Raw genomic sequence first — 13,478 nt, forward strand, 5'->3', positions numbered from 1 at the left:
TGTACATATAGCTCTCATTTTCAATTTTTCTTAAACTGTCAGCTCTGCGTTGGTATCTGTAAAACTGTTCTTGTGCTGTCAAAGGCAGCCAGGGAAGTGTTGTCAGACCTCAGTTTTGGGAGCAAGAGGACCAGCACAAATGCTTGCGCTTAAACAAGTATTTTAGTGTTTCAGATCTCTGCAGCAAGAGATTAAACGGGCTCAGTTGTTATTGAGAGTATTCCTTGAAAAGGCTCTAATGTTCCTTTCTAGTAACCTTTATTTGCAGAATATTGTAGAAAGATCTTATACGATTGCATATTTCAAATATGACCGAGACTTTTCACCCATTTACTGTTTTCCTTTCTTTCCTTAAATACTTGCAATGGATTAATGCTATGTGTCATTTGATGTTGTCTGGATTTTTTTTTTTAGCCATCACAGATGGGAGGCATACCAGTAATGACACAGCCAACTTTAATATACAGTCAGCCAGTCATGAGACCACCAAACCCTTTTGGCCCTGTACCGGGAGCACAGGTGTGTATATTCAGAATCGTTGGTGCTAGGAACAAATTACAGCTGGGTCAGTTTCTTTAAAAGTATTTTAATATTTTCGTGGGTTGGACAAACGTATTGCACAAGCTCAGGACTTCATGTAAGGATTGCTGCCTAGCTTCTTATATCCAGGTTGGCAGCACCAAGTTTCTTTTGCAGAAGCAAAGAGGATAGAGTTTTAAGGCATTGTTTTTCTGGGAATGTGTCTGAGATTATCCTCAATGCTTTAGTGAAAGGATAAGAATAGTTAATGTCTGTGCTGTTTGCCGAAGACAGGCTTCTTCCCCAAAGTTTGTGTTCTCTGCTGCTTTACCTCTAAGCGAGGCTTTGTGAGATTGTGCTATTACAGCTTTTTCCTAAGTATATGTGGCGCTGTTCTTTGACCTGTTACACTTAAAAGTATTAGATTAGAAAGTAACCAAGTCTGGCAGTAGCTGTAAACTTTTTTTAAGGGTAAGCTGCATGCTTATATGACACCATTTTGCAGGGGACAAACGGTGTCTATAGCCTTTTAAGTCTCTGAATGTTATAGACGGGTTTGAAAAGAACACGGTCTCAAACCTGGTGAAACTTCAGCCCAGCACCTGGTTGTTAGTACTGACTACTGTCAGTGGGAGGCACATGGCACGTTCATCTAGTTTTAACCATTGTATTCTCCACAGGTCTTTGTATTCCTCCATGTTTTTGCGAAAGACAGTATTTACAGCATAGTGAAGATACTCAATAGCTATACAAATCTGTCTGGCCTTTCCATGTTAAGTGTTACATTCAATGGAGTGTTCCTTACATTGCCTGGGTTTCTGCTTCTCGTGATATGTTGTGTATAGATTCGTTACCTAACGTCGTGAAATAAGTGTGCTGAAGGGTTACTCTGAACGTTAAGAACTGACTTTATTAATACTGGAGTTAAATACGTACCTTTTATTGTTTGTTTTGCAAACTTCTGTCACTGGGAAGATTCTATCTGAACTCACTTTTTTAACCCAATAACCATCTGAAGATAGTTTTTTGCAGTAGGAAAAACATTAAAAAACAACAGGGGGGGAGGGAGGATGGACAACCTTGAACCCCTTCATGCTACTTTCAGAAAATATTGAGATTGTTAAGACTTTGTTGTGTTTGTAAACTGTAGTCGGGGCAGAGCCAAGTTTAGCCGGCAGATTGGAACTCCAGTGTTAACAGTGTCTTTTTACTTACTAGTCCAATGTTTCTTTGTCAAAGTTCACGCTGTACATCGTGACTCTATTAGAAACATGTAATATATTGGGACTGTATTTTGATCTTACTGTAAAGAGCTCTGTCTTTATGGGTGACTGTTTAAAAACATGCGTGTATAACTTCACTTAGGTATACGTTGGTGTATGTGTGGGTTTTGGGACTAGAGTGCGGAGGGAAGAGAATTCAGCGGTAGGTTGGAAGGGAAAAGACCCTCAAACCTTTTCCAACGCCTGAATCTGATCCTTTAACAGGAGAGGCTATGCTGGGTGCTGCCAGTGGGCGCTATGTCTGCTGTCGTCTTTAAAACAGAGCCTTGAGGATAGATTTTTTTTTTTTTTTAATTTTTTTAAAGGCGTTATCTGAAAGGGATGCTGCTAGACTTCTTTAGCTAGAAATGCAGTTTTCAATTGACTTTCTCTTGGACTTCTGAGAGCTGCTTTGCACATTCACTGTCGCTTAAGTGATTCGGTGTCTTTCACATGGGTTTTATACTATTTCAAGGGGAAAAAATGTGTGTATGACCCTTCTTAAATAGAGAACAAGTTAAAGGATCCTCAAGGATAAGAGGTTTTTTCTGCAAGTCCCAAAAATCAATTTTGAAATGTCCCTTTAAAAAAAATATATCTGCCTACCTGCCTGATTCAGTTATAAACAGGTGGGTAGGTCTGAATTAGCTAGGTGAGCCTTTCTGCTTCGTTTGACACTGCAGGGCTTGGTCTAGGTTGAATCCCAGCTCGCTGTCATAACAGGAGAAAGGAATTAGTCACCAGTGAGGGGTGGAGAGCTATATTTATTGTGCTCATCTGACAACATGTTTGGCTCCTGTGAGAATTAATTTGATAGAAAACACACCCTTTGAATCAGCATTTGCTGTGTGACCGGGACGGGTTTTCCCTGAGACACACAGTCGGCGTTGCTCGCAGGTGTTGAGTTTTCAGAAGTCTGACGTCAATAAAGCAACTTAAACGAAACAAAGGCTGCATGCGAGAGCTGCTTCCCTATATACGGCAGAGATGGCCTTTACTAATGTATAGCCATGGAGGGGAATTACAATATTATTACACTAAATTTACTGTATGCTTAGTCTTGAGGTTCTTCTGAGAGCGTATTTGTCTGTTTAGGTTTAGCTAATAGTCCTGTTGTGCCAGAAATAGAAATAGGAAAATAAAGAAATAAAAATGTGTGTTCTTGGGGTAAGTAAACAAATCTTAAAGAATGAATAATGGTTGTCTGAAAGGCACACAATTCAAACTGCCTACGTCCCACGTGGGTCACTCTGAACACCATTATTCTAACACAAGTTTTGTCCACGGTGTCATCACTGCCAAAAAGTAAATTGTTTTTAATATTTAAATTGAAAGCACCAGATTATATCACTTAGCTCTAGTCTGCTGATAGATTTTGGTTGCTGTCTACAGTAAAGAAACTTGAAGGTACTTAAAAGCATAATGACAGATATGAAGTTGTTGCCGAAAAACTATATTGCCAAGTTGTAGCGTGTTGGGAACTCCTCCTGCTTTGTACACGGACTGGTAAAATAGGCATCTCAACATTGTCCAGCTTCCTTATAATTTAAACTGGTGTTCCTAACTTGATACTCTTAAGGATTTGTCTTAATAAATATACTTTTCCTACCTCTAGACATAGCTATTTTGCCTCGCTTTCAAATGTTCTGTTTACATGTATGCAACTTTATTTCTAATTCTTGCTATCAAAAGCAAGAGTAGTTTGGTATTTTAAAGGCAAAATAATTTGAAACTGTTGAGAATGAGAATAGAACAGTTGCTTCTTTGAAAATCTAGGTGCAGAAGATATTTGTAGTTTTAAAAGAAACTGGTGTGTACCTTTCTTCTTTGAAATCGCTTCCCTTGCATTAGGGTCAGTATTTCCCACTTGAGAAAGAAAATAATAGTTTTCATCATGATAAAATAGCAGGCTTTTCTCCCTGCAAAATATTATATCATGCTACCCAGAACAGTGAGAATGGTCGGAGCTGTTTGATTAAATTTTAGCTGGCGGGGGGGGGGGTGGTGGGGGGAGAGTGTGTGTGTGTGTGAGGAAGGGACAGGCTGAATCAATGGTCCACCCAAGGTTAAAGAGTAGCCAGAGTGATGGCAGACGTGATGCAGTACAGCAAATGCAGACTATCTCAGACAAGCCAGATCTGAGTGATGTACCATTAACTGGAGTGTAACTACCCATTGTAAGACCTGAGTGTCCTAATGCGCGACAGCAGGGCTTGAATGTTCACCGCCACCAAAAACAGGATCGTGTTGGCTCATATAAAATGGTACAGTACTGACAAATCAGCGGTGTGCCTTTAAGCGTTACATATTCTGGTCTGATTTACCCCTAAAAGGACATAGCCTTAGGAGGGGAAGCAGCTGGGTAGTGAAAATTTTAAGATTTAAAATAGAATAAAGAAATTTCTCAGCCTACTGCTGGCATCTGTGTGAATTGGAACACTGCAGTTGTTAACGTCGCTGAATTGTACAGATAAAGTAGTAGGAGTGATCGCCTGGTGGTGATGAAGAAAAGGTAAATGTGCAAATGAGTACGTTGGTTCTGTGTTGTTTTTTTTTTTGTTGTTTGGGTGGTGGTGGTTGTGTTTTGGTTTGGTGGTGGCTTTTTTTTTTTTTTTTTTTTTTGAAACTCGAAGAACAGGGTATGAAGTTCAGGACAGACTTATGCCAGAAAGTAGTCTTTACAGATGCTCCTTTTGGCACATTAATCCTAAAATATATGCTAAACCAGCTTGACAGACTTGTTTAATGAGAAACCAGTATCTAGCTAACGATGGGAATCAGCACAAGACTTACTTGCGGATGGGTGGTTCTGTGTTGCTGTGACTCCGGGGAGTTTCTGTCTTTGTTGCAAGCAGTGAGAAGTGACGGCTGCTGTTGGAGGTGAGGCTGAGCTTTGGGTCGGATCCAGCACAGTACATTGCACTTCAGATTGCACAAGCGCTGGGCAGTAAGGAGGCTAAATCCACAGTTCTAGACGTATTAGTGCTAGAGAAACTGATGGCCAGTGCTGCTGTTTTAAATGCTTCTCCTTAGAAACTGCTAAGGCAGCTTCTAGTTTTGAGATATATTTATAAGCAGTATTCTGGATAGATGCAAGGTAGGAAACTGTCTAACTATACTTTCCACTTTTTTTTTTAGGCCTCCTTTTTAATAATTAGAGGAATCTTGTTAAAATATGTATTTACTGTAAGATGCTGTGTCTTGTCTGAATTTGGCTGTGGCATCTAGGAAGTACCATTGTCAAGTTTTTTCCCAGTATTTAACCTGAACAGGCTTCCTGAAATTCCACCTCTGTTTCTGGTTACACGCTGATGTTGCACAAATAACAGAGCTCTGAACCTACCGGTCTTCCACACTGCTTTCAAACTGGGACATTACTTTGGACTTGAGATCAATTGGAGATTTGCCAGCTCAATTTAACAGGACTTTTAGCATGTGACTTGAAGCCATTTGACCGTGAAGAGGAAGAGTGTCTCATGAAATCAAGTTGCAGCAGGCATGCCTTGCTGAAGTTATGACCCCGTTGGACTTTAGTCTAACATTAACTAATCATTAGCCTGGCTTAAATCCTGGAGAGTGGTGGGGTGTGTTGAGCTACAGCTTTCCAAAGGGAAGAACTGAGTTTAAGAGGGGAACTTCTGACATCCTGAAACTGCTTCTCAAGCACTTCCCATTCTGTCTCATGACTCTTCCATAATCTGTTTATGGGGACTGGATCCGAGTGCCCCATTGGGAGTGGCGTTTCGGGACGGAGATAAAGATTCCGACCCAGACAGAGAGTACTGGTCCTGAAAGAACTTCGCCTCATGCGGTTTCTGAGATAGACATTAACGTGAAAAATTGAAATTTGCAATGGCAATATTTACACTCTGGGCACTTCTGCAAGCAGTTCCCATAAGCATGTTCCCTGTCACGCGTCGGTTGGCAGGCATTCGGTGTTTCCAAAGGAAATAACGTCTTCATACGGTTTTTTGCAACGGGCATGAAGTGCAAGTATGCACTGGCGATTAGTGACTCGATTCTGAGTGAACTGTTAGTGATGGAACCTGAAATGGAGAAAGCAGACTGTTATTTGTAACTGCAAAAACATGCAAGTTCTGTGAGGGGGTAGGGCAAATAGAATGTAATAAAGCACCATTTGTAGCTGGGAAAGCGCTAACAAAGAAGGAAAACAGCTAAAAAAAATAAATCAACAAATAGCAGATACTCCTGCAATTACAGCCTGCAGATTGTTGGTCCCTTCCAGCAGCAGCAGCTGGAACGCCAATATTACCTACTTGTAAATTATGGGCTTTATATGGCTGAATTTGTAGCATGGTGCTTTAAATGCATGGCTATAGGATGTGATTTTTGTTAGTATAGATAGGATAGACTATCAGTCTCAGTCTTCAGTTCTCACCTAAAACGGCAGCAGTTGACAAACTCTCATCTGTTGGTTTTGTTTTGGTTTTTTTTTTCCCCCTACCCCCAGAATATATCCTGTGTTCTCCTTCTAGGCCCCAAATTGACAATTATCCGTTGTCTGCTCTCCAGCTTCTTTTTATACACACCCTTACTTTGAGAGGAAAAAGATGCTGAGAGCTGTTTCTTCTGGAGAAGGCATCTGGAGAGCTGCCATGCTCTGGCCAGACCCTCAGTCTCATCTCTCCCTGCCAGCACGCAGTTTTGCCAGTAAAGCGGGGAGAGTGCTAACCTGTTTCACAGGAGCGTCAGGCTTAACGTTTCGTATCTTCTTTGGAAGAAAGCCGCGGTGAAAGTGCGAGGTTATCTGCTTATTTGGCAAATGCCAATTGAAGTTTCCTTTCTTGGAGGGTCATGTCCAGCTTGTTTCTGCATTACACCAGCCATTGAAGAGGCTTTCTGTTTTCCATATGACCAAACACCTTGTTTTAATCGTTGATTTCTGCCAAGTTTGCCTCTTAACCTCCCCTTGTCCTTTCATTACACGTTCAGCTTTCATATTCTGTCATTCTGAGACCTTTTTTTCTTTTTCTTTCCCTTTCTCTGTCGTCTTTCCTACTAGCTGTCTGCAGCATCCAGCCCTTCCAGTCAGAGTCCTCACAGAGCCTCAGGAAAGGATCCCTTTGCAGAGCTCTCTCTCCAGGATTTCTTGTAGAACAACTTAGGTATTGTCCATTATTCTGGGGAGATGCTGGTTTTTTCGTGATATAAACCAAAATTAAAGTTCTAATTCAAGTTTTATTAACGTGACTAGAACTGTTTCTGAAGAAAATAAAAACAAGTCATGTTGAGTTGGAAGCATTGTGGAAGTGACTTGGAAACTCGGTGTACTGAACTGCAGCGCCCCATCGAGTCCATCGGAAATAAAGTGTGATAGTTCCCTTCTGCCCTGCAAGAGCCAGCACACGTGGTACTTGCTGCAGTTAGGGAGAAGGAACCGGTGCTACCTGGCATTTACCATTTCATGAGGAAAACGTTTAGGGTTTGTGGTTAGCAGCAAGCACCTGAGTGCTGCTGGCAGTCTGCTCGTGCACCTCGCCGGCTTGCTTGACCAAAGAGTTCACTTTTATGCAGAAGGAGGTACTCGGTTCATGTGTGCGAGGGTTCAGTTTTGGTACACATGTGCACTGGAGTTCTTTTTTTTATCAATCGGGGCAGGTGGGAACTAAATACTAAAGTGAGTGAGAACATGACAAAAGTCAAGAATACTTAGTGTAAAGAAAGAGTAGGCTTTATTGCACACAGCGTCTGCTTTTCTTTGTGCGCTTCCTCTGGTTCAGCATGAGAAGTGACCTTGAGTTCTCTTCATAATGATGTTGGTCTGTGTTACGCTGCCACTGGTGACGCTACTGCATGGATAAGTAGGGGGGTTTATTGTTGGACAAGCCCGCTTAATGCAAAGAGATGTTCCAAAGGCTGGTGTAGTTGGAAAAACATCCTGATGGCTTTTGGTTGTTTTCTGGCCCTGATTTTGTAAAATTTTTATTTCTGTTCAAAACTTCAGATCTTGGGGTAGCTTGGGCATTTGAAGAATGGACATTTTTGAAGAAAACACGGGTTTATAGTGAAGTCCTGCTTCTGTTGGATGTTAACGCGAGGGTTTTTAATCTTTCCAGATTCAGTTTATGTAACTGTGTTAGATGGAAGAGAAAGGAACGTTTCCAAAAAGATGTGCTCACCAGTAAACCCCCACTTCCAGGAGAAAACGAACTTCAGTCTCCAACTCTCCTCTTCCATTAAATGATGCAGTGAAATGATGAAGACCAATGAAGGAACCTGGGACAACTCCATAAGAGAACATCCATATACAACACAAAGCCAAGAATTGCCATGAATTAAGACTAAGATCTATTTTTTTGTCCTGGTGACTAACACGTCAATACTTTCAGCTTCTAATAATATCCGTAACCGGTAACATACAAAGAGAAGCTTTTATTCTGGAAATTGAGATTGGTGTTTGGAAATGCTGTCTGGAGCGGAGATGTGTCCTTTACCAGAACTCGAAACGAGACTTTGGGCAGGGGAGGGTCAATCCTAACTCTTAATTCTGCAGTTACCTTTTCTTCAGTCCTCACAAATGTAGGCACAGCAGTAATGGAAATTAACTTTTTTTTAAGAATTATATATTCAGTTTGCAGTAGACATTCCTTATGTATTATTGTTTGTATTTATTTATGATTATCAATTTAACATTAATATTGTATCAAAAAAAACCTCCTTATGAAAATGAGTATGGATGTATACAGTATGTCTGATTTTTATCCACAAAGAATGAATCTGATTCAGAATGCTTTTCAGCTGACATACAGAGCACTAAATATTTTAAAGGTCTGAATCTAATGAATTCTCAGTATATATGGGAATTAGGGAAGAGCTGTAAAATGCATTAATCCTTATAGTCAATTCTGTGCCTAGGATTTTGCAAGGGAACAGTTAACTGACTAGAAGAAGCACTACATTTTTAATTCAGCATTAGTGCGTTGGGAAGGAACTTTATTGCTTTGTGCTTGGCATGTCATTATTTTTACATTTGACATTATAAGGCCTTTCCAAAATGAATGTGAGGAATTGCTTTCACTTTAGGACTTTCCTTCTTCTCTGTAAAAAAAACCTGAGGTGGCGTGTGTTGGGGGGAAAGCCTTTTCATTTGGCTAGTGCCACGTTTATGATCTTGTACCTTTTACACGTAAAAAAGGGGAAGTAGCTTCCTTACATACGTCTGGTGGGTATTTAGTTAACGAAGAATTCAAGTAGCACTGTTGATCGGTGCTTTGTGTAAATACATCATAACTTTTGGGTGGAGTGGGGCCTTCAGAAGGATAGTCAGTGATATGAAAGCAATTCTGTACATGAATTAAGCATACTTGCTGCATTGTCTCTGCAGATTCTATTTTTGTTTAAAATATTAAAATGTATGTTAGCAAAAATGGGTGGATTTTCAAATAAAATGCAGCTTCCACAGAACTTTTGTTACAGTATGAAAGTCTGAGGTGCTTCTTTTCTTTTTGCTGCTTAAAATGTGCACTGATAATTGCTTTGTTTACTTAATAAAATACCAAATGTATTTCATATGTGCATATTGTATTACAGGAAGTGCAGCCCTGTGAGTCTGTGAATGACGTGATGTATGCAACATCTTCCTGGCGGTGCTGTAGTAGACGGCCTTAGTTCCACTATAATGAGTTGTCTCATTAAGAGCGGGATTCCTTACTTAATATGATATTTCACGATCTTCTAGTTTTTCAAAATATTCATGGCAATAAACTTGTACTGTTTATAACTGAGCATGAAGCATAAATATGCCCCCGAAATTATTTAGGTCTGTCTTCCCTAATCTTCCAGCAGAAGGTAATGCCAGAGCAGCTTTGATCAGTTTGCTGAGACCATCATCTGCAATTAGACACTAGTTTTCATCACAGGGAGATTTGGTAGAGGTGGAACTTCCCTCTTCTTAACTACCTGAGGCTTGCCCTGAAGGATGTACATCATAAAATGATTAGTACAGAGCAGTAGATTTAAAATTTCTTTCTAAAAGCATGAATAAAAAACCCTGAACCTGTTACTTGTAGAGTATATAATGCACAGGCTCGGATCTGGGGAGTTTCACATACAGTTTACTTAAATCTTGACGTTCCTACAAATGAGGCTTTCAGTGTGGGACCGTACCGCCAGAGAACTACTTCTTAAAAAGAAGTTTTTGCTTGCACTCAGAATATCAAAAATGTGAATTGTCTGAATCGGCGGTCAGCTGAGCAAAAAGCGCACATTTGTGTCCTGTTAGCTAAATCGGTAACTACCAGAGTACAAACTGTTCTGAAACACACACCAGAGCTTGTGGGAAAGGTTAAGGTAGCGCTTCCTCCTCCTCCTCCGTAGCCCAGTGTGCTGGGTTATGATAAAAACAGACATCCACCTTGTCATCTTGTTAGGTCTGTGATGCTCTCTCTGCACAGTGGTTTCAATCTCTGTTTCGAGGCTATTGACTGAGGGTAGATCTGCTTGCTTAGATCTTCTTGATCCCTTGCACCCCCTTTGTGGGGCTGGGGGCTTGAGGTTGCAAATGCTGCAGGTGCCACAAATCCCCAAACCAACCAGCCCACCTCTTCTGCGGGGCTGATGAATTCAGCTGTTAGCCTTTGCTGCTCACTCACAGTTGCTCTGTTCTTTAACCCAGCTGCTGTGCGGGTTAAGCTTTCGCGTTGGAGGCCTTGCTAATAAACCTTGCTTTTGGTTTACTCTTCCGAGACAAACTGGCTTGAGAATTTTCCTGAGGATTGTTTTCCCATTTACTTTGTTCCTAATTATGTTTGCTTTCAGTATCGCTGGAATAACACTCAGTTGTAGCTTAATTTAAAAAGCATAGCTGATAGACATGTTTCTTTTGAATTACTGGCTATTTTCAATAACGGGGGGTTGTGAAAACCCGATTCTCTTCAAAATTCAGTTCAAAGGCTGTCTACTCTAGAGGAGCGAACTCTGTCTAGGAAAGCTGCCTGCTCTTAGCAAGCCGTGGAGGATGTAGTGCTTTGTTAGAGGGACGTGGTTCCTTTTGCAGCTTTGTGAAGGAAACTAGTGTGTCGGAATTGTCACAATATTTTTTAATCAGAGAATTATATAATTAAAACAATTGGATTTACCTCTTGAGACAATTTCTCTTGCCAGAACAAGAACCTGAACAGCTAGTAACTTCATGTCTCTTCTAAAAGCCCAAGTGTAGAATCTTGATCTGAAGACAAATCTAAATTCTTTTGCTGCTTCTGTTCTTTGTTTCAAAGTCACAAACCAAACTGAACGGTTCTGTGCAGTGAATTGATGCTGACAGTACCTCAGGAAATGTTTAAAAACTGTCTTTGCCTGACTTTACATGACATCGGATGCTCCATTCAGCCAGCTACTGGAATAAGTCGCAGCCTCCCCCAGCTGCCCAACAGCCCTTCAGCAAGGAGAAGGGACAGGGTCAAACCCCGCATCTTTTATTAGACAAAAGGTGCCTGTTGCCAGAGCCTGACATAAATTTTGTAGTGACATAAATGAATTGCAACTTGAAGGCCATGACATAATTGAGATAAAGATTGTGGCAGAAAAATGAGAGTTAGGTGCCAAAAACACTGGGAAAGATTGGAAACGCCGATGGGAGCGGAAGACTGACAAGATAATGGAAGGGGTAGTGAAGAAATGTGCTGAATACGGAAGAAAAAGCAATGCTAATGGGAGCATATGTAAACTAATGAAGAGCTTTCTCCTTGGCCTGTTGGCAATCTTTTGACTTGACCTTTGCAGCTCGCTCACGCTGCAGCGGAGAGAGCAGAAACAGTCTTGATGTCTTTTGCTGAATTTGCCCAACAAGAAAAACCTGAGTTACTGATGTTTTCCGTGTTCAAACGGGAGAATGGAGGGACTCGGCTGATCAGTATGCTACGTCCTGGCTAGAGCAGGAGAAAGAGCAAGGAGGAGAGAACCCTGAGCAGGTTTCCCCGAAGGTGTAACATTGCTGCCACCCGCTTGGCACCCTTTTGTATCTGAAGGCTGAGTAAATACTATATCCGTTTCACTTGTGGGAGATGACTTGCCCAAGATAACAAATCAGTCTATGAGTTGAGTAAAACATATTTTTTTTTTCTTGCTTGTCAGCTGATGAAATTTCCTGAGGCAAAGATCAAAAAGCCTTGGAACAAATAGCCAACTTCCTTAAAAGTTCTGTTGCGTGAGCTGATAAAGGTACTGAAAATGCGTTGGATGCCAGCATACTGCTCTGGGTATCCGGCAGCTGCGGTGTGCGAGGAGAGCTGGGGTCTGGGGTTTATTTTCATAGCATGGATCTCCGCTTTGTTCACAGCGGTTGCTGCTGAACTTCCCCGTGCCAGCTACAGCAATTGCCCCAATATTGTTTTTCTAGAAAAGCATTATTTGATACAATTTTAGCCTCTTGCTATACTTTAATCACGGAAAGTGAGGAAAAGATCCAGCACCATGTCAAATCCCAGTTTTCCACGGCTCAGTGGAGATGTTCTATGGGCCACGTACAGGAACAGTTGTCGGCGTGTTGTTACCGTGTCACGTCCTAAAACAACATCGTGTTTGTGGTAGTCTGCAGAACATGAGCTCTGAAGTGTGCTATTACACAGACACATCCTCACTTTTACAGTGGACTCAAAATCCAAGGGAAAATCTTTTTCAGAGGAACATCCAGCTGCAAAACGTCAGTGGCTTAAGATGCTAATACCATTAGATTCTCCGTTCCTTGCTTGTCACTATAGTGTAACTTTTCAGTCCATTAGCTTCTGCCTTGACCTTATTCTGGCAAACTCCTTTTAGCCCACAGAAGCAGAGCATTTAATAACTTCTCTCTCAGAAAGCAGCCAAACAAGAACAAATGCTGCAGAACAAGCCTCCGACCCTCATTTCCCAAAACATGCAGGTCTGAACCTGTGGAAAGATTGCCTTGTTATATAACCTAGCTGCATCGGAGGCTGCAAACCTCAAAAACCAGACCAAAAGTTAAGTAACTTACATTCCCGGCAGCTCAGGCTGGGGAGAGATCGTACTTGCGCAGCCAGACTATAAAGCAATACAATCCAGTTGCTTGACTCTACAGGGAAATTGCTCAGCGAGGGTTCAGACCAGCAGTGTGCTGAGGTAAGCAGCTCCTTTAATCACTGGAGTGGATACAGGCGAGCAGTACACCCCACCCCACCCCACCCCATTGTGCTTTTTAGGCATTTGAGGGATTGATGTTTCTCAGTTCCAGCACACGGACTTCAGTTCTATTAAAATGGTTTTTATTACCACACACTTACATGCAACTTGGGTGATGCTCATATTTCTTTAACTTTGAATTTCCAGTGAACACTTGTGAGGTTTTTTCCGTGTTGAAACTGCAAGTTTCTTAGAGTCGTGTGCCAGTTAAAGACGTAACTCCAGCTCAACCGAGGCTTTGCTGGGATTATAGTTGTGGGGACACATGGACACTTGCCTGCATCTTGTAGCCTAACTAGTGCCCTATAGTTGTCTTGCGCAACAGAAACACAGTAACGAACAGGTATTTTGTAACGCTGGGAATTTAAGTGTGACTCCTATAAGTTTTGTCCTGACTGGAGTAGTGAACCGTGACTCCCATTGTTGAAGTAGGAGTTGGAAGCATTGGCTGTGCTGCCAGAAAGTGGACTGATCAGCCCTCTGTTTTACAACGTGTTGCTCATTTCTGAGAGATTTTGCCAGCGACAAAATTATCAAATC

General features: G+C 41.4%; 1 protein-coding gene across 4 annotated transcripts in view; it reads left to right on the forward strand.

Annotated features, from left to right (window-relative positions):
• Positions 1-9,526, forward strand: part of PICALM (phosphatidylinositol binding clathrin assembly protein) — a 72,171-nt gene extending 62,645 nt beyond the window's left edge. For 3 of the 4 annotated variants that reach the window (XM_050903473.1, XM_050903486.1, XM_050903480.1), the window contains 2 exons: positions 415-519; positions 7,859-9,526. In XM_050903473.1, the coding sequence (XP_050759430.1) occupies positions 415-519; positions 7,859-7,873 (120 nt within the window). In that variant the 3' untranslated portion in view covers positions 7,874-9,526. Of the gene's footprint in view, positions 1-414; positions 520-6,804; positions 6,921-7,858 lie in introns of those variants that run through there. The other variant, XM_050903465.1, reaches the window with a different exon arrangement.
• Positions 9,527-13,478: the final 3,952 nt, after the last annotated feature.

Source organism: Gymnogyps californianus, chromosome 1 (genome assembly GCF_018139145.2).
Source record: "Gymnogyps californianus isolate 813 chromosome 1, ASM1813914v2, whole genome shotgun sequence".
NCBI lineage: Eukaryota > Metazoa > Chordata > Aves > Accipitriformes > Cathartidae > Gymnogyps > Gymnogyps californianus.